This window comes from Halichoerus grypus, chromosome 5 (assembly GCF_964656455.1).
Source record: "Halichoerus grypus chromosome 5, mHalGry1.hap1.1, whole genome shotgun sequence".
In the NCBI taxonomy this organism is placed as follows: Eukaryota; Metazoa; Chordata; class Mammalia; order Carnivora; family Phocidae; genus Halichoerus; species Halichoerus grypus.
In genome coordinates, this window is record NC_135716.1 from 2,639,589 (window position 1) to 2,663,966 (window position 24,378).

General features: G+C 57.9%; 1 protein-coding gene across 1 annotated transcript in view; it reads left to right on the forward strand.

Annotated features, from left to right (window-relative positions):
- Positions 1-24,378, forward strand: part of LOC118546627 (maestro heat-like repeat family member 5) — a 74,086-nt gene that overhangs the window by 39,987 nt on the left and 9,721 nt on the right. Inside the window, exons 16-22 of the mRNA XM_036109478.2 lie at positions 910-1,045; positions 1,346-1,518; positions 5,427-5,576; positions 6,310-6,464; positions 14,601-14,760; positions 16,079-16,262; positions 24,057-24,198. Of these exons, the coding sequence (XP_035965371.2) occupies positions 910-1,045; positions 1,346-1,518; positions 5,427-5,576; positions 6,310-6,464; positions 14,601-14,760; positions 16,079-16,262; positions 24,057-24,198 (1,100 nt within the window). The remainder of the gene's footprint in view (positions 1-909; positions 1,046-1,345; positions 1,519-5,426; positions 5,577-6,309; positions 6,465-14,600; positions 14,761-16,078; positions 16,263-24,056; positions 24,199-24,378) is intronic.

The window sequence follows — 24,378 nt, forward strand, 5'->3', positions numbered from 1 at the left end:
GCATGCGTCCTGACCCCCAGCGTGTCAGGCTTCGCAGCCTAACTGCCATCTGTCGCTATAACCCTTGGGTTGAATGAATGTCAGCACGTTCAGGGAGTGAGCGCTTCTGCGTTTATCCACCAAAATCAGCACTCATTCCTTGGGGTGACTTACGGGGCCATGAGAAAATTAGCTTCTCTGCCTGATGCCCGGCAGGTGCAAGCCTTTCTAAGGGAGGCGGACAGGCAGGGGTGGTGCTCTGCCAAGGGAGAGCTCCCTGCACAGACTCCTCCGGCATTCCCAGGGCGAGGAAGACCCCTCTAGAGGGGCTCAAAGGGCCTGCAATTTACTCAAAATTAATTTCCACAATACAGGACCAGGCTTGCCGTCAGGCAGCGAGGCATTCACCTGGGGCGCAAAATTTACCAGGCTCCAGAACATTCCGCAGTCAAGATAAATAGTGTAATGTAATGTTTTAAAACAATCCACTCAGCAAATGGCCACCGGCCGGCTGCCTATTGTTGTAAATAAAGTTTTATTGAAACCACGACTAGGGTGAGGGCCCGGGGAGTGAGGCAAGATGAGGTAAGGTCATGGAAGTGCAGGGACGGACCATCTTTATTTACAGTTTTGAAACTGTGTTCATCAGGAATTGTTACCTTCAGTTTGATTTTTCTAAATATTGCGTTAAAATATAATTTCTCTTGCTTATTGAGTCTTGGGCAACCCCTTACGTTTTGCCCAGTGTGCCCTGGGCTGCTGACTGTAGTGTGCGGGCAGGGTGGGCAGAGCCTGGGCCCGGGGTCCTGAGAGCTGAGTCGCAGCCCTGCCACACAGTCGGAGGGTTTCTGACGCCGGACTTGCTGCTGTGATTGAGCAGCAGGCCAGAGATTTGCGGCGGGGTCACTGGTTCCCATACTCTCATCACAGCCAAAAGAGGACTTCAGGCGGATTGGGCAGCTGGTGGGCATGCTGGGGATTTTGTGCCAGGACCCGGACAGGGCCACCCAGCACTCCAGCCTGGAAGGGGTAGGCCACCTCTACCAGCTCCTGATACGCCAGAGAGGTGAGCCCCCGAGGGCCACCACAGCAGGCCCACTGCCACCCCAACCACAGCCTCAGCTAAAACCACACCCACATCCCCGAATGCACCCCACCCCAGATCTTCCCCTAAACCCACCTCTAACCCCAGCCACAGCCCTGTAATGTCCCCCTACCCCAGACCCCCTCAGACTCCCGTCCCCAGATGGGCATAAGCCTGACCCTGACTACCAGTGACCCTGCCCTGACTCTTGCCTGTCCCATCCTAGACCCCAAGCCCACTTTTGCCCTGCCCTCACCCTTGCCCACTCCCACCCCTGGCCAGTGAGGGAAACTCCAAAGATGGAGGTGCAGGCCCCCGAGCAGCTTTCCCAGGCCAACGTGGATGGGGCTCCCGTCTGGAGCAGTGGAGACCAGAAGACAGCTCCCACCACCTCTCAGGAGATGGCATTCCCGAAGGATGGCATCCTCCAGCTCGGCAGCTCCCAAGTTATCAAGGTCAAAGCCCTTAGAACGGAGGGCAGGTCCGGGTGGGGAGGCGTGGCCATGCTCTGCTCTGACCCCCACCGCTGTCCCCTCTGACAGGGCTTCCAGCTGTTGGCATGGCCTGGCTGGACCCAGGGGGTCAGAGCCTGGGCCAGGTGTGAGTATTAAAGCCAAGGCTGGGATCTCACCTGTTTGGTGATTAACTGAGAATGTTTGGAGAAGTCCCTGGCCCTTGGCATGGGACTGAGATGTTGGAGGAAGGGAAATTGTAGGGAGGGGCCAGGGACAGACCCTGAGGTCAGCAGCCTAGGCTTGAGTCCCAGCTCTGTCCCTCCTGGCTGTGTGACCTAGACAAGCCCCTTCTCTCTGAGCCTCTGTCTTCCTCTGTAAAATGGGTAGAGTGGTGCTGTGAAGTCCTGGCCAGCATGAGCACCCAGTAAATGGTGCTTTCAGGATGCTCCCATGGTAGGTGTTCTCCGAGGCACCATACAATGTCCTGCCCTTTGAGTCTGCTTTTTTGCAGGATGAGCACTCTGCAGAAATATCCCCACATGCCTCATTTTCCCAGGGGCCTCTCTTATCCTCTGAAAGCCAGACCCTCCTCCTGTGAAGGCAGAGCTTGTCTTCTCTTGCACTGTCATCTGGCTGACCTCAGGCAGCTCCTCCTTGGTCAGCCGCCTGGGGGAGCCCAGCAGTCCCCAGTGTCCCTTCTGTCACCCCAGTGAGATCCTGTAACTTTGTGACATTCTGTGTTTTCTTGTGTTGACTTGTGTTCTCTTCTGAACATGAGTGAGTCTGGGGTGCAGAGTGTAGGCTGGATGCTGGTGTTGGCAGGACAAGCCATGTTTCATGGAGCCTCATGTTCTGAGTGGTCAGTTCATGATGTCTCTGACATGGTGACTTTGTTGCCCAGTCTTGGTGTTGAGCGCATGGCTAATGAAGACCCCTGTACGTGGTATGCTTGTCAGTGTCCCCCTGTTAGACTTTGAGCCCTCCGGGCCAGAAGCAGGGTCCTGCCAGGGCCCCGTGCAGGGCCTGGTGGTAGAGCCACCCATTAAGTTAAACCAGATTGAACCAAATGAGGAAGCAGTGGTTGTACACAGCTAGTGAGTGCCCCAGCAAGTTCTGAATCCAGTCCCGGCTGACTCCAGTGTTCTCTGCACTGTGTTCTCTGCAAGTGCACTGGGCTTTCAGTGCTACAGTCAATTAGGGTTTAAGTATGGACAGTCTAAAGCCCAGGGGCCAATACATCAAGTCTCCAGTCCCAGAATGGGTAAGCCTAGTTTATGCCAAAGAACCTGGGCAGGGAGCAGAGGTGGGGCAGGGCAGGAGGGTTCCCTGGCTAGCAGCTCAGAGGGAGCCAGTGGTGAAGGGGCCCCAGGGCTTTAGATTTTCCGTACTAAACACTCAGGCTCTCAGATAGACTGAGAAGCCTTCTGTATCCTGCCCTGTCCCGGCACACAGGGAGTGGGTGTTCAGCTCTGGCTCTCTCTCCTTAGGCAAGACACAGTAACGGACAGGAGCACAGAGAGGAGAGAGGATGGGAGGGTCTGCTGATCAAGGGATGGTGGATTGGGAAGGTTTGGAATGGAGACCTGACCTGGATTCTGTCCCCAAGTCTGTCCTTGATGCCCTCTGTGATCTTGGCTACACTACACCTTCATCACCATCATCACCATCATCACCTCCACCACCATCATCATCGCCATCACTGCCATCACCTCCACCACCATCACCATCATCCCCACCATCCCATCATCACCATCACCCCCATCATCACCACCAGAGATCACCGTCATCACCATTATCAACCACCACCACCATCATCACTGCCATCACCATCATCATCATCACCACCATCATCACCATTATCAATCACCACCACCACCACCACCATCACCATTATCAACAACCACCATCACCATCATCACCACCACCACCATCACCATCATCACCACCATCACCATCACCATCATCCTCACCATTACCACCACCACCACCATCATCACCATCATCATCGCCATCACCATCATCATCACCACCATCACCATCATCACCATCATCATCACCATCATCATCATCACCACCATCACCATCATCACCACCATCATCACCACCATCACCACCATCACCATCATCACCACCATCATCACCACCATCACCACCATCACCATCATCACCGCCATCACCGCCATCACCTCCACCACTATCACCATCACCACCACCACCATCATCACCATCATCATCATCACCACCACCATCACCATCATTACCACAATCACCTCCACCACCATCACCATCATCACCACCATCATCACTATCATCATCATCACCACCATCACCATCATCACTGCCATCACCTCCACCACCACCACCACCACCACCATCACCACCATCTCTACCATTACTGCCACCTCCATTTCACATTTATTCATGCCCTGGGTTAAAGTAAGACATCTCCCAGGTATTTACCAATCTTGAGATTGCAGTATTCTGGGATTTTGAGAATCTAACCACCATTCCAAGTTGCATTTCTTCACAAACATTCTCAATGCTCGAACTTTAACCAAAATTCAACATTTCAGAAAACAATTTTAAATGTAATCTTCTAACAAATGTTCTAACCAGATTTATAGCAGCTTAATATTCTTTTTTAAAAGTTGTTGTGAACTACAAATATTCCTCTAAAATCACTTTGAATACTCTAAACAACAACTAATCCTAATATTCTCACAAACATTTTACCAAAATTTTAGAATAATTATTCTAATAAATATTCAAACATTATTTAATACTTATTTTTACATCTAATATAGGTAGACTAACAGACTGTCAAATATTTCGACAAATATCCTAACATGCAAAGAAACGTGTTACCCCCCTTAATGTCCTTGCAGACCTTATACTTTTCTATCAGGCGCCCCATCACCAGCCTTCTGTCTTCCTCTGATTATCAGATGCTCCGAGTCAGAGCCTCCCAATAGAACTTTCTGGGAGGATGGAAATGTCTCTATCTGCACTATCAAGGGAGCCACTTGTAATGTGTCTAGTGCTCCTGAGGAACTGAGGTTTTAAATTCTACTTAATTAAGTTTAAGTATAAATAGCTACGTGTGGCTGGTGGCTACCATAGTGGGCAACAATGCTCTAAGTCCTTCCAGAAGGTTCTACCTGAGCAGCCCCAGGCTGGCCCAGCCCTCCCTCTCAGAGACTGTGATCAGTGGCTATGGAGCAGGGGTCCCACCCACCATGTTGCATTTCCCCAAGCCCCTCTTCATTCCCCCTGAGTGGCTCATGATCTGGACTTAGAGCTGCTCCTGGGAGAACGTGGGCAGAAAACAGTTGGGCTTTGAGGAAGCCCTACCATGGGACAGGAGCCCTGGGCTCTCGACCCAGCCTCTGCCGTGGTGAGGGTGCCCGTGCCCCTCTCTGGGTCTGGGGGTTGGTCCAGGTGCCCTTGAAGATCCTTCACAGCTCTGAAGCTCTTGATTAAAATGCTGTAAGGAGGACTAGGGCCTGGCATGGGGAGCACCCAGCTGGGCAGAGGCTAACACATGGGGAAGCCCACGAGGTGAGGACAGGGCAGAGGAGGGGAGGAAAGGAGGCTGGCTGGGCCAGGCAGGTCCCAGGACAAGCACTGGGGTCTGAGTGAGGAAGGGAGCCGGGCCTCTGCCCCACGATGGGCATCATGCTCTCCCTTCCTGAACCTGGGCCGTGGTTGGCTCAGAGAGATGAGCAGGCAGCCAACCTGCAAAATGGGCTACACGTGTGGGGTTCCGGAGGAGAGGAGCTCAGACGTCTGGACATGCTCAGAGACCTGGGCAGCCTGAAGCCAAGGAGAAGGGAAGAGAGCTGGCAGGAGGCGGGCACCTGGGCACAAGTGGCCCACAGTGACAGCTGCCCCCTCTCCTGCTGCTACAGGAGGTCATGAAGCATCTCACGATGGTAGAGCTGACCGACCTCATCTGGACAGCCATCGACGGCCTGGGCTCCACCAGCCCCTTCCGCATTCAGGCAGCCGCCGACATGCTGCTCACCACCATCAAGGAGCACGGGTCCAGCCTGGAGACCGTGAGGGGCTGGGGCACCCGCTGAGGGTGGGCCAGGACAGGTCTGGGGGCAGAGGGACGGACACCCGGCAGTCAGCACCCTGGGGCTTGGGCCTGATGTAGGAGACACAGACCCCACCCTGACAGGTGCCACGGACTGAATGAAAGGCCCAAGCAGGTGTCCTGGGGTCCCCAGTGGTGTCTGCAGGGTCATGGGGCACGTGTGCATGGATGGCACCGCTGTTCCAGGCTCTGGGGTAGGACAAGGGGGAGGAGAAGGCACAGACCCTCCTGGAAGTTCTGTCTGGCGGAAGGGACAGACAGATTAGGACTGGACAGCATAGGAAATGCAAAGGCAACGACGTGCCCCCAGTGGGGTGGGGGTGCGCCCCCAGAAACAGGATGATGGGTGCCAAGTCCTGCAGGTAAGGAAGGCCCAGGTGGGCGACACTGGACCTGGGCAGCAAGAGAGACCGGAAGTGGCTGGGGAGAGGCCTTCCAGGCCCCCAGGACAGGCTGTGCCAAAGTGGTGTGCTCGGGAGATGTGAGGCGGGTGTGTGTGAGCCTTCCAGGGACCGGGCGGTGTTTGGACGGAGGCTGAGGGCCTCACATGCCACACGCAAGGTGGTGGGGCCTCTCTCCCCTCAGCCTGGGACTCCAGGGTGGACAAGTGCCTCCCTCAGACTTCGCTGGGCGGGGCCTGGCCTCCCCTCTCAGACCAGCCCTCTCCCCCATAACCCTGCCTCCCTACACAGGTTGCCAACCTGGGCCGGGCCATCCACTTGCAGCTCTGCTCTGTCCGCATCCCCCAAGCCAAAGAAAATGCCCTGCACGCCATCACCCTGCTAGCCCGGAACCACACGCAGGAGCTGGTGGCCACCTTCCTGGACTTCTCCATACCCCTGGACAGGTGCCCGGCCCCACCCTCCCTCACTGCCCCCACTGCCCACCCTCCAGCCTCCCCAGGCAGGGGGTGGGGCCTCCACCTCCAGCTCTGCCCTCCTGCCTGCCCCCTCCCAGCCCACAGGGACCCCCACAGGTCTGGGCCCAGGGAGGGAGCCCACGTCCCCGTCCATTTATTGCACATCTCCTGAGGCAGCCTCTGGGGAGGCACGGCTCACCATTCATTCTACCCCCACCCCAGCCTCAATCACCTGTCACCTCATGGGGGAAGTGCCCAGGACCTGAGGTGCGCCTGGCAAGACCCCAGCCAACATCAAAGTCTTGCCATCCTTCCTGATCCTCCAAGGACCTCTCCTTCCTCCCCCACCCCCAGTGGTCACCACACTCCTTTCAGGTGGGCCTGGCTTTCTCATGAAACCCTCAGACCCCCGAGTCTGGAGCTGGGCTAGGGTCTTCTGCCTCCCCCAGATCTCAGCTCTGAGCCCCAGCTACACACCCACCAGGCACCTGCACTGAGTCATCCCTAGGTCCTTGCAGATGGCACTCCCGATCACAGTCACCGTCTCACTCACACCCCCTGTCTGCATCTTGGGGTTTTCCTTCAGCCCCACTTCTCAATGCCTGCATCTCCTCTCTCCCAGCAATCCTGTCCTCCATCCTGCCTCAGCCGCCCACTCCCACGGTCATCCTCTTGGCTCGGACACCTCCAGTCTGGAGCATCTCTCTCCACCCTCCCCACCACCCCTCACAGCTTACGTCCTCCGGTACCCCCGTGAGGGTACCTGCCCTCCACAGCCTCCAGTCCACCACCCACCCACCTTCTCAGCGCCCCTCACCCATCCTCACCCCCTCCTTACCAGCATTAGTTACTCCCTGGACATACCCAAGCCCCTTATCCCCTCTGTCACACTCAGCCGGCAAAACCTCCCTCAGTTAAAGCTCCCCATTTTGAATTCCCAGCCACACACCTCTCTGCCTCCACCCTGCCCCTTCCCTCTGCCGCCAACCTTGCTCCCATCCCACTGAGAAATCAGAAGCCCCCAGAAGAGAACTCCCACAAGCTCCCAGCACCCGAGACTGATTTTCAGAAAGATTTCTGATTTCCATGTGGAAGGGTCCTTGTGTTTCTGTAATTTCCAGTTTTTTTGCATTGGGATCAGAGAATGCCATTGTAATGTTTCTGCCTTATTGGGATTTGCTGCCCTTTTGAACAACTGTCGTGAATGTTCTACGGGCACTTGGGAAGAGGGTGTATCTTCTTCATCAGGTGGTGTTGTATGTATATCCACGGATGCGCCTGATGGACTGTGGTCGTCACTGATTTCACTGATGTCCCCTTCTCGTACTGAGAACGGCACGTTGAAGTCATTACTAACGCGTTTCTGTCCACGGACCCTTCCGTGTCCTGCGGTTTTTACGTCATACGTGATTGTCATGTTTTTTGTGCAAATATATACCTTCCTTAGGAATCACAACTTGTGAGCATTGAGAAGTGCCCCGCCTTGTCACATTTAATGTGTCCTGGCCTCGAATTCCACCTTGTCTGTTCTCAGGACAACAGAAGCACCTCTGCTGTCTTCGTTTGCCCCTCTTGCCCGGTGTGTGTTTGTCACACACCAGTCATGTCTAATAAGTGAGGTAAATCCTTCCTTCACGCTTATTCACACAACTGGTGTGTGGAGTCTCCACTCTGTCCTAATATCCCATAGTTGTGTGCATGTTTCGTGGGCTCTATTACTTTCCTTTTCTACGGGTTGTGTATTCTTTGATCCTTAATGTTTTTAATTAAAGAAGAGGTGTATTTTTGCAGTGGTTGTCATGCTAATGCTCCTGACCTATTTTAATGTCCTCCGTCCCTTGTTTTGTTGTTGAAGCTTTCGTTGTGCATCCTCTGCCGGAGGCTTCTAGTCCTCTCTGTGCTGACCAGACCCACCTCTGACAGACGGCTCCTGAGGGGCTCCTGTGTGCTTGAAGGACAACTTGGCTGGACATAAAATCCTTGGTTCACACTTGCTTTTATTGAGTATTTTTCAAATGCTGCTCAATTGTCGCCTTGCTTTGTTATTGAAAAGTCTAATGATCATGATTTATTTTTTTGCCTTTGTCAAGATGTTTGCCTTTGTAAGAGATCCTTCTTCCCAGATGCCTTGGACGGTGTTTGCTCACCTTTGAAATTGAACAGTTTTATTAAGAGATGTCTCAGAGTTGATCATTCTGTGTTCATTCTCCCAGGGACCTGGTAGATCCTTTGAAGATGTAGATGTAGGCCTTCTGTTGTTGTTTCTGGAAAGTTCTCTGGTGATAGCTTGAAACATTCGTTCTGTTCCCCTGCTGCACTTGTCCTTCTGAGCTGCTAGGAATTCCAGTGCTGTTCCTGCCCGTCCTCGACCTCCAGTACTTTCTGATCCTTTTCACGCCTTTTGTGGTTGGGTTTCTGCTTTTCCTCAATGCCGCTTAGCTTACATCTTATCATCCCTCTTGGGCACCTTGCATTTTTTTCCACTTCTGAGATAAGTTTGTCCTTTCTTCCATCTCTTTCCCGAACTCAGTCAACCCTCTTTTCCTTTCTTTATGGAGGTTTTTTTTTTTTTATTTTTTGAAGTTATAATTCAAGGTGGCTTTACCTGCCTCTGGGAGCTCGCTGGAGTCTGAGGAGCATCGTCCGGAGTGCTCTCAGCACGGTGGCTGCTTTGGAGGGGAGCAGTTCCTCTTTGGTTGTGCACGGATTATTTTTTCTGTTTTGTTTTTTTGGGGGGTTTTTTGCAATAACTCAGTGGATCTGTTAATTTTGTTCCTGTTCCTATCAAACGCTGTTGGCGTGTTTTATAGGATTTCAAGTTCAATGGCACCCTCTTCTGTTAGTAGAGCAAAGTCCAGAGGATTTAGTAGATTCTTTTTCTTGGTGGCAGGTGAAAAGGTCGTGTGTCCTCCAGTTGGGGGGTTGTTTTTTGGGGGGGTTTTGGTTCTTTTTTCTCTCGCAGGGCCTTCCATTTTCCTCTTTCCCATTGTCCCTGTCACCACCCAATCCCCAAGGCCCCTGGTTCTTTTTCCCCTGTTTCTCTCCCCAGAGCTGTGCATCTTGGAGGCCGCCCTTCCAATTGGACCAGCTCATCAGCCCCTTCCTCGTGGTCAGTGCTCTTTTTTTCTCCTTTTTCCCTCTTGTCAGACCGGGGATGGACTTCGTCTTCCTGGAGCTGCGTGGTTCGACTCTGAGCCCTGTTTCTGGTTCCGTGCCCTGTGCCTTGCTGTCTCTTCTGCCTCATCTGTCCCGGAGCCCCGGGTGGGCGGCGACGGGCGTTCCTCTTGTTTGTTTACAGTGATGTCGAAGTTTGGGCATCCTCTGAGGTCACAGTCTCTGTGCAATTTTACTTTTCCCTCCCTCTTGCTCTGTGTGGTTTTTCAAGGAACCTTGAAGGGTGAGGACCCTGGAGGTCACCTTGTCTTCAGCTGCCCGGAAGTCTGTAGCTCACCTCGGTCTGCATTGCCGTTTATACCTTATTTCCTCCATCCTAAGAAGCACATTTTTCCTAGGTGGGAATGCATTTTACATTGAGGGTGCCTTACCCCTGGATTTATGTGGGCTTCTCAGTCACCCGGGGACACTGTTGGCCTGGGACCATGCCAGATTTAAAAGTCTGTGCCTGAGGGTTTCTTTGAGCCACACTGGTGGTGTGAATTCAGACCCCAAAACAGGTTTTGTGATTCGGACTCTCGGGAGAAGGCCCTCCTTCCATCTAGTGCTCCGACTGAGGCCGGCAGGGTTCCTGGCTTTTTCTTTCTGCAGGTGGGTGGGTTGGTTCTTATCATCCTTACACGGAACACAGGGCCCTTGGGGTCCCACCTCTGTGATGGGGGTAGCTTCCCACTGGGATAATTTTTATTTCTTAGAAGCACCTAAAACAATGAGGCGTGCCCTAACACTATGAACAGAATTGGGTAGTAGGTACCCTGCCGATAATCTTTTATGTTATGTGGCTTTTTCCCCTCAACGATATGTGTTTACGATTCATTCCAATATGTTACGTATAGCTGGAGTTCATTCCTTCTTGTTGCCGTTTAGTATCTCGTGAATGCCGATCATCCTTTCTGCCACAGACACACATTTGGGTTGTCCCCTGCCTGGGTCTGTGACTAACGCGCCCTGACGTGCTCCCACGCGCCTTCGTGCGCATCAGCGCTCCGTCTCCACTGCGGTGTGTTCAGCACGCAAACATCGGCACCATAAAGCTCTGCACGTACCCAACTTTAACAGACACACTGAATCGTTTTCCAAAGTGCTCGTGTCACCTCACACTCCCACCGGGGATATTTTTGAGAGCTTCTGTTGCTCCACGTTTCATCCGCACTTGGTATGAGTCACGTTGCGACATTCATTTGCACGTTCCTAATGAAATAACGGAGCGGAACATTTGGCCATCGGAGTATCTTCCTTGGTGATCTCTTCGTCGAGGATCCGATCCATCCTTCCACTGGGTTGTCCCCCTTTTTCTTATCCATTCCCAGGAATCCTTTATGTAACCTGGACACAAGGCCTTTGTTGATGGTGTGAAAAGCATCTCCTTGCACTCTGCAGCTTGTCTTTTCGCTGCCTGAATGTGCATTTTGATGAAAAGGAGTTCCAGGTTCAGTCCTTCCCACACATGATCTTACAAAAGTTCTGGTGATTGCCTTTCGAACTCAGGTCTCCAGCCGCCCCGTAAGTGAGGCTGGTGTGGCCGTGAAGTCGGACTCCAGTTCTGTGTAGCCACCAGCATCCTTCAGGGACAAGCCCGCCCCATGCCTACAGCTCGCAGTGCTACCTGCCTCCCGGCCAAGCGCCCGTGGGCAGGGGTCTGTGTCTGGGTTCAGCAGTGCTCCGCTCGCCGGTCCCCGTGCTGACACCCACGGTCCTAATTCCTGTAGCATCATACACGTTCTCTGCACCTGACACAGAACGGCCTCCCGGCTCCTCCCACCTCAACACCTGCCCCGCTGCTCTGGGCCCTTCGCATTTTGCATTTCGAAATGGTCTTACACTTGGCTTGCCAAGTTTTCTTTCTTTTTCTCCCGTGTTTCTCTTTTACCCGTTGACGGCGACTTTGTTGGGTCAGCCCTCAGCCGCACACCCCTGGCGGGTCACGCTGTCCCTCATCACTGTATGCACGGCCTGCCTGCCTTTGGTTCTTACAGCACTGGCTCCTTTTAGTCGACGAACACACGCCGGCGAGGCCGCCACCCGCAGAAAGCTGGGATCTCGGTCATGACCTCCAGCTATGGACAGGGCTGAGCACCCCCAGTCTCCAGCCACCGGCTCACCCCCCACCAAGGCTCATCACCCTCTTCATTTCTTTTTCACTTTATTGCAGCTAAACATCTTCCTAAAAATATTCTCTTGTAGTTTTTGCAATTGTATTGAAGAGTATGGTGTTGTATGTCATCTTTGGAGACTTCTTTCCTCTAGCCCGATATTAACACAGATTTTCAGATGCGGGTTGTCTGTCGTAACATAAATCCAGCAGCACCGGTTTTTCTTTCCTTAATCATGCGTCACATGTCTCTTCCCAGCCCTTTTTTCTTAATTAATAGCCATTCTTTTTTGGAGCAGTTTTATGTTTATAGAAGTAATTCCCCACCGGTGTCGTCCTCTGCTAGCACCCTGCGTGGGGCGGTGTGTTTGCTCCAGCCCGAGGGCCGGTACTGATGCATCATCATTAACGAAAGCCCACGGCTGGACAGGGCTCGCCCCTGGTGCTGTGCGTCCTGTGGGCTTGGACAGTGTGCAGTGTGTCCACCGCTCGCACGTCCTACAGAGTAGCGTCACTGCCAGAAAAACCTTCGGTCCCCCCAGACCCTCGCAACCACCAATCTACTGTCTCCGTGGTTTTGCCTTTTCCAGAAGGTCATGGATTTGGAACTGTACAGCGTGGAGCCTTTCGGACTGGCTTCTAGTCCTCAGCAATATGCATTTCAGGTTCCTCCATGTCTTTTCCTGGCTCTCCTCCCACCTCCCAGCTGCCCCTGCTCCACCTCCTGCCAGTCCCTCCTGTCTCCCCGTCTCTCAGCACGGGGCCACAGGGCTCAGTGTCATGGGGCTTGGTGCCACGGGGCTCAGTCCCCAGAGCTCCCCTCACTCACACTCCCCTTCCTGGTGGCCGCCTCTAACCCTGTGGTCTAAATATATCACCTATACAGACACCCTCCGAAAGTTCACCCCCACCAGACGGCAGCACATGGATGTCCAGGAGGCATTCCACACTGGACACTCCCAGACCATGCCGCTGGCCGTCCCCTGAAACCTGTCCTCTTGCGGGCTTCCCCATGCTGATGCCATCTGCCCAGCTTCTCGAACCAGAGTTCCTGGGGCCACCTGGACTGTCCTCTCCACACCCAGGCCCATCCTCAAGGAGTCCTGCAGCTCTACCCATGCCCCTCCCCCATCCCCTCCAGCCCGTCAGGACATCGCCGGCTCACACGGAGTCCCTGGCCATGTCCGCCCCTCCCTCCCAGCAGCCGGAGTGAGGCTTTAGAGAGAAGTCAGACCACGTCTCTCCCTTGCTGTAGACCCTCAGTGGCCCCACCTCATCAAAGTCAAGGCAAAACCTTCACGGTAGCCAACAAGGTCGTGTGGCCTGGCCCATGCACTGGCTGTCCTCCTCGCCCAGCCCCATTCTCTTCACCCCGACCTCACTGGCCCTTCTTGGTGGTCCTGAGAACACCAAGATCGGCTCCGTGTCAAGGCCAGAAGGTTCTCCTCCCCCCACCCCCCAGAGCAGCGTGGCTCCCCACTTACCTCCGCAGATCTTTGCTTGTGTCCCTTTTTGGTGAAGGCTTCTCAGCTGTCCCACTAAAAACTGACCACAGCCCAGATGCACCCTCCCACCGCCCCCCTCCTATCCTCCATCCCCTCCCCTCCCCTGCTTTATGCACTTAGTCCGACACACCCTTGTTTGCTGGCTGAGTCGAACCTTAGGGGTCACTCCCACACAGGCAAGGACTTTACTGGTTCTGTCACTGCTCTGTCCCCAAGTTGGTTGCCCGCACATGACAGGGTGCAAAACACCCACATGCCAACAGAGCAAAGGAGAAACCCAGGCCCCTGGGCGCCCTTGCTCCTGCAGAAGCATGTCACCTAAGCCTCTTGAGTCAGGCTCTGCCCCCGGAGACCTGCCCACGGTCGCACAGCCGTGATGACACAGCAGGGACTCAGCCTGGGTCCTTCTGACAACAGAGGCCCCGCTCTACAATCTCAGAGTCCTCGGAGCTGCTGTGCCCACCCAGCCCAGGGTCTGTCCTAAAGCTGGGGTGGGGGCTTATCCAGGCCCCCACTGTGGCCTCCCAGTCCCCACCCCTGCCCCTCCAGCCCCTTCCACCCAGCACTCGGCACCAAAGACCACAGAAAACAGAGAGCCATCAAGGTCACCGACATCTCAGGAGCCCCAAAGCCCACACCTCCCCAGGACTCACAGGTCCATGTCCGTGGACCAAATGGAAAGACCACAGGACCGGGCAGACCTGGCCTCTAGCCCCAGCTCCCCAGTCACAGGCAGGGCCCAATCAGTCCTCAGTTTCCCCATCTGCAAAATGAGCACAAGGACACTGTAAAGCTCTGTGTATATTGCTGATGGACCCACTTGACCCAGGGTGGGCCCGGGAGCTGGACCCCAGCAAACCCAGGCTAAGAGGAGGCAGCCAGGGCAGGCCTCCAGGCCCAGGTGCTGACGGCTGAGTGGGTGCAGGCCCGGTGGGGAGGCGTGCTCTAAGCACGGGGAACAATGGCAGATGTGGAGGCCCAGAGGCAAGAGAAGAGGACAGAGGGCAGGAGTCAACTGCATGTGTCCTGTCAGTACTTAGGAGCCGTTGAGGGGCAGAGAGCCTGAAGTTGGGGTGCGGGGAGCCTGGAAGACAGACCCTGGAAGTGGGGAGGCCCAGGCGCCTGGACCAGGGCGGCTGTCCCTCTGTCTCCCGCCTGTCCCACGGGCCACACACTCCTGTCCCTGCTTCCCACTCTCCCCTCCATGCTCTCCTCCACCCCAGGGGCTCCCCGCGGCCAGGGTCCGACGTGGGATCCAGCCCAGCCTCCTGCCTTGGCCCCTGAGGCCCTGGTGGCCTGCTGGGGCGGCTGAGCGCGAGCAGGGCCGCCCTCATGACCCCTCTTTGCCTGCAGCCACGCCTTCCGCTTGTGGAGGGCCCTGGGGGCCGAGCAGCCCGTGAGCCGCCTGGTACTGGCCATGCTGCTGGCCTGGATGCGGGAGCGGCCACTGCCCGCCGGGGCCAGAGACGGCAGCCCCCAGCCCAAGGACAAGCCCCGCCTGCGCTCTCTCGCTGTGAGTGTCCGCCGCCGCTCCCTGGACGCCGCCCCGGCTGCCGCCGAGTGGGGGCTGGCCTCTCGTGCGCGTGTCCATACTGGCGGCATCGGGCGCAGCCTCGGGGCGCCCAGCCCCAGGGAGGGGCAGCCCCGTGTCCAGGCCGTGGAAGCTGACCCACAGGGGGCCTCCGAGGCTGCGGGGCAGGGGCTGACCGCACAGGCCCAGCCCCCCACTTCCTGGCCGAGGGCTCTGGACTGCTACAGAGCCTGTCCCCCCTCCAAGAAGTGGGACAGTGGTGGTCCTGCAGGGCTGGACCAGGTGCGTGGCGCGTACCCAGGATGTGGGACTCGCTGGGAGGGTGGCCTCGGAGCACAGGGGCTTCGGGAGGCAGGTTCCAGCAGAGGAAGAGTTGGGGACAATGGTGGCCCCTCTGTCCACACTTGGGGCCTGGGGTTGTAGATTTTGGAGGAATCTTGAGGCTGCCTCTTGCCTCCTGTAGGAACCCCCTGCCCACCCCCCACCCAAACCAGCTCTCCTCCCTGCACGGCCACAGGAACAGGGGCTCACGTCCTAACACGGCCACACCTGTCCTTGGCTGGACTCTGATGAGGCAGCAGCTGTGGCCCGAGCCCGTTTTCTCCCAGGCTGAGACCCACACCCCCCACCCCAGAGCCCCCCAGAGCCCCTCCCCACCCGGAGCCCCCCCAGACACGCTGCTGCCTGAGCACCGGTGTGCGATGGCTGAACACGGCAGCAGAGGGGAGCTCCACCCTGTGTCTGTGCCCGGCCCTCGGTCCTTCTCCTGAGCACCCCAGCCCCCCGCTGCTGCCGGCCCTTCCTGTCGGAAACCACACAGCAGCATGCGGCCAGCAGGGGGCCTTCTCCGTGTCCCGCCACACCCCAAGCCCTGGCCTGCCCTTGTCATGACTGCCCAGTGCTGTCCTCCACCCCAAGAACATTCTGGACCAAATGCTCCGATGGGCACAGGAAGCTCGGAGCTGCTGTCTGGTAGCCCTGCCTTCTGGGGTCATGTGTCCCCCCGGCTGTCACTCATTAGAGACCTCTGCGCTGACGTCCCATGGGGAGCACAGACCCATGCAGCCTTGTTGCCAGGCCACGGATCAGGGGCTGGACACGGGCGGACTGCAGACAGAACGGGCCAGTGGGGGCGCTGTCCCGGGACTTGCTGGGATGGAGGGCACAGGACCTCAAGTGGGTCCAGGGAGGGAGCCGAGAGGGCCAGGGCCCCCTGAGGGACATCTCAGAGATACGGCCCTGGTCCCGGAGGCTGTGACAGGAGGAAGATGCAGGTCAGACATGCCCCTGCCCCCGACAGGCCATGAACACCCTGCATGAGCTGCAGTTTGCCCGAGAGTTCAAGAAGGCGGTGCGAGAGGCCTACCCCGAGCTGCTCCTGGCCCTCCTCACGCAGATGCACTACACCTTGGAGCTGAACCTGCCGGAGGAGCCCCAGCCCGGCCGGAAGGCCCCCGAGGCGGCCACGTCCAGCCCGCAGAGGTAAGCCTGGAGCGCACGCCCCACCTGCAGGACGTGGACAAAGACGGGTATTAGCTTCCCAGGGCTGGGAGCGCAGCAGCACCCGGCGGCTCACAGATGCACGCCCTGCAGGCTCGGCTCTGGAAGCTCGAGTCCAAGTGCAAGGTGTCAGCGGGGCCGCGCTCCCTCTGAAGCCTGTAGGGGAGGACGCTCCCGGCCTCTTCCTCTCCCGGTGCTCCCTGGCCTGCCGACATTGCTGCCTCCTCTGCCTCCCTCCTCACCTGCTGCTCTCCCCTGCGTGTCTCTGTGCCGGTCTCCCTTTCATATAAGGACACCAGTCATACCGGATTAGGGCCAACCTACTGGCCTCATCCTAACTCGATTCCAGCTGCAAAGACCCTGTTTCCAAATAAGGGCACATTCACAGGTACAGGGTTTAGGACTTGGGCATAGCTTTTGGTGGGACACGAGTCAACCCCTGAACACCATGATGGCCAGTGCAGCAGTCAGCATGGAGGGACTCAGGGCAGGCATGGGGTCTGTTCCCGGGCTCCCCGAGGTCACTTGGCAGCAGAGACACTGAGTGCCTGCTAGCATGTGAGGACTTCACGGAACAGCCCTTGCCATCTTCCCTGAATGTGGTCCTTGCAGGAATTCCGTGAGATGAATGTTGTCTTCCCCACTGTGCACATAAGGAACCTGAGGCTCAGAGAGGGTTAGAGGCTTTCCCCAAGACACACAGCATGCCCATGAGTAGCTGAGCTAGAGACCGTGGAATGGCAGGGCAGGGCCCTGGCCACTGCTGAGCCCCTCTGGGTCCCCTGTGCATGGCTCTGACCCTGGTGCATTTTTGCCCTGACGTGACAGTTGCGGCCTCTGCCCCCCCACCCCACCCCCCCGCTGCGCATCATGGACGGGACCCATGTGTAGGAGGGTCCGCACCCAGCTATATTCGGCCACTGTCCAGGCTGGCTGCCTTGCCCTCCCTCCACGCTAGGTCATGTCTTGAGAAATCCAACAAGCTAGTGTTTAAAAAACGCTGGGGCTGACTCTTCATTTGTCTGTATTACGATGTGCTTCACGTAATTTGTCAGTTATAACAGCTCTACCCAAGCCGCGTCCCTGGAAAAAAAAGTCTCTTCTCATATTGCTTGTGAATTTGAATGTGCATAAAGTTCCTTTTTTATTCAGATCAACCATGCAAACTGCATGAATCTCCCTAATAAGCTAATAAAACGTTCTCCTCCCAGAACATACGTAGGAGGGCTGGGGGGAGCTGCAGTGAACCATCTCCCTCCACCCGCTCCCCCCCAGCCCTGCGCCTGCCCGCATGGGCCCAGCCTCCCTGCTCTCCTGCCCCCCACCTCCCCCCACCCCCAGCCTGCTCACCTGCCTCCACGCTGCAGCCCAGATGCCATTCAAAACATGTCCATGGCCCCATGCCTCCTTGTCCCTCCCCACCTAATTCAGAAAGAGCCAGATCCTTTCAGTGGCCCAAAGGCCCCTCTCCCTCTGGCTCCCTGTTGCCTCCAGGACCCCATTTCCTGCCACACACCCCTTGCTCACACGGTCTGCTCCGGCCTCAGGGGTCTCCCTGCTGTTCCTTAAACCCAGAGTGCTCTTGCCTCAGCGCCTTTGCACTTCCTGCCCCCTCTTCCTGGAATGCTCGGCCCCAGATAGCCTAACCTCCTGTGAGTCTCTCAAAGCACCTTCTCTAAAGTAGTGGTCCTACTCCCGCGCTGCTGTTCCACTCCCAAGGCCAGCACAGCCTACCAACTCTTATCTGCACCCTGTGGAATGGAAACTCCCAGGGAGCACAGGTGTCCCTCGTCGCACTGGGTTCCCATAGAGAGCCCAGGTGTGTCCGTCTGTCTCACTGGGGCTCCCATAGAGAGCACAGGAGTCCCTCTGTCTCACTGGGGCTCCCATAGAGAACACAGGTGTCCGTCTGTCTCACTGGGTTCCCATAGAGAGCCCAGGTGTCCGTCTGTCTCACTGGGGCTCCCATAGAGAGCACAGGAGTCCCTCCGTCTCACTGGGGCTCCCATAGAGAGCACAGGTGTCCGTCTGTCTCACTGGGTTCCCATAGAGAGCACAGGTGTCCGTCCGTCTCACTGGGTTCCCATAAAGAGCACAGGTGTCCGTCCGCCTCACTGGGCTCCCACGGAGAGCACAGGTGTCCGTCCGCCTCACTGGGCTCCCACGGAGAGCACAGGTGTCCGTCCGCCTCACTGGGCTCCCACGGAGAGCACAGACGTCCGTCCGTCTCACTGGGTTCCCACTGAGAGCACAGGTGTCCGTCCGCCTCACTGGGCTCCCACGGAGAGCACAGACGTCCGTCCGTCTCACTGGGTTCCCACGGAGAGCACAGGTGTCTGTCCGCCTCACTGGGTTCCCACGGAGAGCATAGGCATCTGTCCGTCTCACTGGGCTCCCACCGAGAGCACAGCTGTCCATCCATCTCACTGGGTTCCCTTGGAGAGCACAGGCGTCCGTCCGTCTCACTGGGTTCCCACGGAGAACACAGGCATCCGTCCATCTCACTGGGGCTCCCATAGAGAGCACAGGTGTCCGTCCGTCTCACTGGGCTCCCTCGGAGAGCACAGGTGTCCGTCCGTCTCACTGGGCTCCCACGGAGAGCACAGGCATCCGTCTGTCTCACTGGGCTCCCACGGAGAGCACAGGTGTCCATCTGTCTCACTGGGGCTCCCATAGAGAGCACAGGTGTCCGTCCGCCTCACTGGGCTCCCACGGAGAGCACAGGCGTCCGTCCGTCTCACTGGGCTCCCACGGAGAGCACAGGCGTCCGTCCGTCTCACTGGGTTCCCACGGAGAACACAGGTGTCCGTCCGTCTCACCGGGGCTCCCATAGAGAGCACAGGTGTCCGTCCGCCTCACTGGGCTCCCACGGAGAGCACAGACGTCCGTCCGTCTCACTGGGTTCCCACAGAGCACAGGTGTCCATCTGTCTCACTGGGTCACTTGGGGAGCCTTCTTTTCCGACCGGCTGGATGGACATGCTCAAACAGCACCTGCCCTCTCCCCCCACCCCAGCTGCTGGGCCTCTCTCTGGGTGAGTCCTCTCCAGAGCGGAGGGAGGTGACCCCAGCAACTGAGGGACAGACTCTCACCCCAGGCGTAGCCCATTGGCTCTGACTGGCCTGTCTTAGATCACATGCTCACCCCTGAACCGATCATCTGGGCCACAGGAGCGTGTGGGGCTCTAATTGCCCAGGCGGGGCTCCCATACCCTCCCCGGAGCGGGCACAAGACTTGGGCCCCACCTTACCCAGAGGGAAACCCAAAGGGGCCCAAAGGAAGGACAGGCGAACCAACAGCGATGCCAGCCAATGGCCAGGGGTTGTGGGGAGGTTGGCAGCCGCTCCCAGGGCCTCAGAGGGCATTGTCACCCAGGTGGATCCCTGCCATCCAGACTCTGATGCCTGGCAGCTTTGGCACCATCTAGGGGGACAAGGCCAAGGAGGGGATCTGGACACCCACAGCTGAGAGGCCTCCTGTCTCGTGGGTGCCCCTGGCCGCGTGGAGATGGCGCCGGACACTGGGTGGCAGCTCAGTGAGCCTAGAGGCAGTTCAGACTCCTAGGGCTCCGAGGTCCCCGGCATCCTGCGGAGCTGGGCCGGCCTCTGGGACCAGCAAGTGGGGGTTTGGGAAGGGCACCCTCGCCCTGGGGGGGCTGCAAAAGCATGGCCAGCCCTGCCTGGGCGACCTTCTCTTTCCTTTGCATCTCTGACAAACAGAGCCCCTTTCTTAGAGACAGTAACTGCTTCAGTCAGTTCTCAGCTAGGTCCTCCTCCAGTCAATGTCCATCCTGCCCCACAAAGGGGGCTTCCTTTAGTTTCTCCATCATGGATTGACTCTTTAATTCTCATGGGGCATCTGATTTCTCTTTATTTCAGACACTCTCTTGGACCGCTTATAAGTACAACCACCATATTTCCCTTTTGCCCTGGCTGCCAGTAAGCTCATATTTATTTATTTTTTTTAAGGTTTTATTTATTTGACAGAGAGAAAGACAGCCAGAGAGGGAACACAAGCAGGGAGAGTGGGAGAGGGAGAAGCAGGCTTCCCGCAGAGCAGGGAGCCCGATGGGGGACTCGATCCCAGGAGCCTGGGATCATGACCTGAGCTGAAGGCAGACGCTTAACGACTGAGCCACTCAGGCGCCCCTGGAAGCTCATATTTAAAGTTAATTTTCAGTACCTCCCTATAGTGCCTGGTACTTCTTTTTGCTTCTCGTCTCCTGATTACTTGTCTTTTAAACTTAAAGCTTTAAAAATAAATAAATAAAAATAAACCTAAAGCTTTAAATTTAAAGATTTTTTATTTAAAACACAGTTCACAGTCCTGGGTTTTGGCACTTGACAAGGAACCAACAAGCAATTAGTAATGATATGCTGTCCGGGCCTGGATCTGAGATCCAAGACCCCATCCTAACCTCCCCCATGAGCACTCTGTATGGTGAGAGGGGTCCCTGCCCACATGGCTGTGAGTGTCAGGAGCATTGGTGGACTGGGCAGCCTCTGTTCTGGACCCAACCTAATGAGTGACCCTGGACAAGTGGCCAACACTCAGTGAAGGGGAGGGTGAGGGTTCGATTGCATGACCCCAGCCCCAGCACCTTGTCCATTTGCCCAGTTGGTATGTCATGGTCTTGGGGGCCCTGGAATCTGCAGGAAGGTGTGACTTCCCAGGGAGGTGAGCAAGGACTCCGGAGCAGGGAGGAGCTGACATGGCGCTCTGTCCCAGCCTCTGTCCTCTCTTACCACCCGGGGTCCCCGCAGCCCTGCCCAGACCTGCCTCCTCTCCTGGCCCAGCCGACCCCTGGCCAGTGGCCTCAGCCGTGCCCCCACCCCCACTCCATGCTCCCTACAGCTCTTGGAGGAAAGGAGAAGTAGAAGGACTGATGGACGGCTGTCCTTGTCAGCATTTGTAGGGGCCACTGTGTCCCCACTGTCAGCAGTTCAGTACCGGCAGGCGCTTGCTGTGCCCCAGACCATGCTGATCACCAGAGATGGGTCCCTCTGCTCAGGAGCTCACAGCCCCGGGAAACGCAGAGGGGGTCAGGTGATGGTCCGGTGACAGATGGACAGATGACTCACTACGGAGAGGGCCCTGAGAGTCACCGCCTCCACAGAGGATGACCCGGAGCACGCAACCTGCCGTGTGGTCCCTGAGGACCGAACATCTGAGCTGAGACCTGACTGATGGTTGAAGTCCCTGGGTGGGGGCAGGGAGGGCAGAGAGACTTAGGGGGAGGGGACAGGAGGGAGGGCACAGGAAGGAGGCCTCGAAGTCAGCCTATACACCAGAGCAGTGGGGAGCCATGGAGGGCTCTGTGCAGAGGGAGTGGCAGGGTCTGATCAGCACTGGGGGTGGGTGGCCAGAGTGGGCATTGTCCGGGTGAGGAGCACCCAGCGCTGCCCTCCTGCGGCTCACATGAGACCGGGGGACTCCTGAGAGGGCGTCTGGATTCCAGGCCCAAAAGAGGAGGCCAGGGCCTCATGTCCGCATGGCACTGCTGGGGACAGCAGCGGACGGTGCCCGAAGCGTCGGGGGGTCAGACGGACGATGCTCGGGACGCCCAGCTCGGTGCCCACCCACGCAGGCTTCACGCACCCGCCCCGCCCTGCTCCCCTCAGCCCGTCCGCACGCGCAGCCACGGCGGCAGATGCGGGTGACACAGCAGACCCTCACACGCGGGAGGACGGCCACCTCCAAACACAGCCCCCGAGGGTGGGGGTGTAAAATGGTGCAGCCACTGCGGAAAACAGTGGGACAGCTCCTCGAAGGGTCCAACACAGAATCACCACGTGATCCAGCTGTCCCAGGTCTGGGCAGGTGCCCCGAGACAGCGACCCGGCTGCCCACACACCGTGTGCACAGCAGCATCCTTCCCAGGAGCCACGACGTGGAAGCCGCCCCAGTGTCCGTCACCGGATGCCCGGATCAGGAAACCGGGGGCCATGCTGAGCCGCTACAACAGGGCTGCGCCGTGTGCTCCCGGGCCCTGTGCCAGATAAGCCGGTCCCCGAGGGACACACACTGCACGAGCCGCACCGCGCGGAGGGCCTGGAGCCGCCACGCCCCTGCAGACGGAGCGCGGACGGGGGCGCCCGGGGCTGGGGGAGGGGCGTGCCCTGGAACGGGGACACTTTCCACAGCTGGACGATGCGAAATGCGCTTAGTTCCGCCGAACCGTCGCAGAAGTGGGTAAGAGGGGAAATGTGTCGCGTGCGTTCTACCACAGCCGAAGGCCACCGTACAAGTTCACCGTCGGGTGTCGGGGGGTGCAGTCCGGCTGCCCCTGGGGCGGGCGTCGCTGGGGTCAGGCTGAGGGGGGACAGCCTCGGAACCCGCATGGCCGGGCTCATGCTCGAGGGCCTCCGTGTCCAGTTGGTCTGGGGGCTGCGTGGATTCCAGGCCACGCGCGTGGCTGGGCATCACCGGGCGTCCTAGGCTGGGGGTGGTTCCAGATTTCAGGGTGCTACAGGGGGTGCTGATCCACCCGAGAATGCCATCTTCCAGAGCCCTGGTGCAGCTGCTGGGGCACGGCAACCCTGCACGCTGATGGCCTGGGTGCCCGGGGACCGGAAGCTTCCAAGGGTCGACACGGAAGGGACAGAGCGCTACTCCACCCTGACGTCCCCTTCTCCTGAAACTGTCGTCACTCTGGCTGAGACCAGTGACCTGGAAAATGCCGCTTTCAGGGGCCTATCTTGGGGTGACAGGACCAGCCACCTGGCGTTGGGGTTGACGCCACCGGGGACTTTGACGGCGTGGAACTCCATCCCTTGACACTGGGTGTTGCTCAGAATCATGCCTGGTCAGAGCTGACAGCCTCATCCTGGGGCCTTGCTCACACATCCAGGGTGATTCAACCAGTCACACGGGGCCAGGCAGATGTGACAAGGCGCAGGGTGGCTGGGATGGGAGACAGGCCACCGAGCGGGGCCGCCCTGCTATTCCGGGGCCTGCGTTCCCCGGCCTTCTCCCCTTGTCCCGCCTGCAGAGCTAGGGGCAGCCCTGGGCCTATAACCGAAACATCGCTAAGCGGGCTTGGAGCCGGGGGCCAAGCTGGGCTTTGCCCCTCCTGCCCCGGCCGGGCCATGTGACCAGGACAGAGCACCCGCACCTCTGGTAGCCGATGAGCACAAGGTCCTGCCTTGCTTTGTGTCTGGTGTACTTTCCTGAGCGCACACGCACCTGTGGCCAGTGGAACCTGTGTCCCCTGAGGGCAGAGCGGCGTCCAGGGTGGCAAGTGGACACTTCTCCGGGCTCGCAGGACACCATGCTCCCCAGCTCGCCTCCTCTCTCCCCGCAGCACCCTCTTCGAGTTCTCAGCCCCACATTTAAATGGTACCATCCCCCAAGGCTCAGCCGGGCCCCTCTGTACCCCGAGCCGTGGGAGCCCACTGATCTCCAGCCCTGTCCCCAGAGCTGCGGCCTCGGAAAGCCAGCCCCGGACACAACCAGGGGCCCCCTGAGATGCTCCAGGCACATCTCACACTGTCTGTGCCCCAGACCAATCTCACACCCTCCCACAGTGCCCCCCACTCCTAAAGGGGCATCTCCAGTCTCCTGACCCAGCAACTGATCCTAGAGCCCAGGCCGGGGGCTGAATGGACTCCTGCCGCCCCCTCAGCCATCACAGCGCCCGCCCATACCAGGCCTCACCCGCAGGGAGGCCTCGGGGCTGCTGGGGCCCTGGGGGACAGGAGCCAGAATGGACCTTTCCACCCAGGCCAGCGGGCCCCCTCCCCAGTGGCAGGGCTGGCCCGTGACCCCCCTGTCCCCCCGCAGCACGTCCCTGGAAGCGCTGAAAAGTCTGCTGTCCACCACGGGGCACTGGCAGGACTTTGCACACCTGGAGCTGCAGGGCGCCTGGGAGCTCTTCACCACCATCCACACCTACCCGCAGGGCGTGGGTCTCCTGGCCAGGTAGGAGTGGGGCCAGGGCAGGGGACAGGGCCTGACCCAGGCCACCACCTGCCCGGGAAGCTGAGTGTATTGGCCACAGTGACCTCCAGGGCCCGCCTGTGAGCACAGCCTCCACGAACTCACACGCGTCCTCGGGCCTGGTCACACGCACACCCACCCGGAGCCCGTGGGCACAGGCGT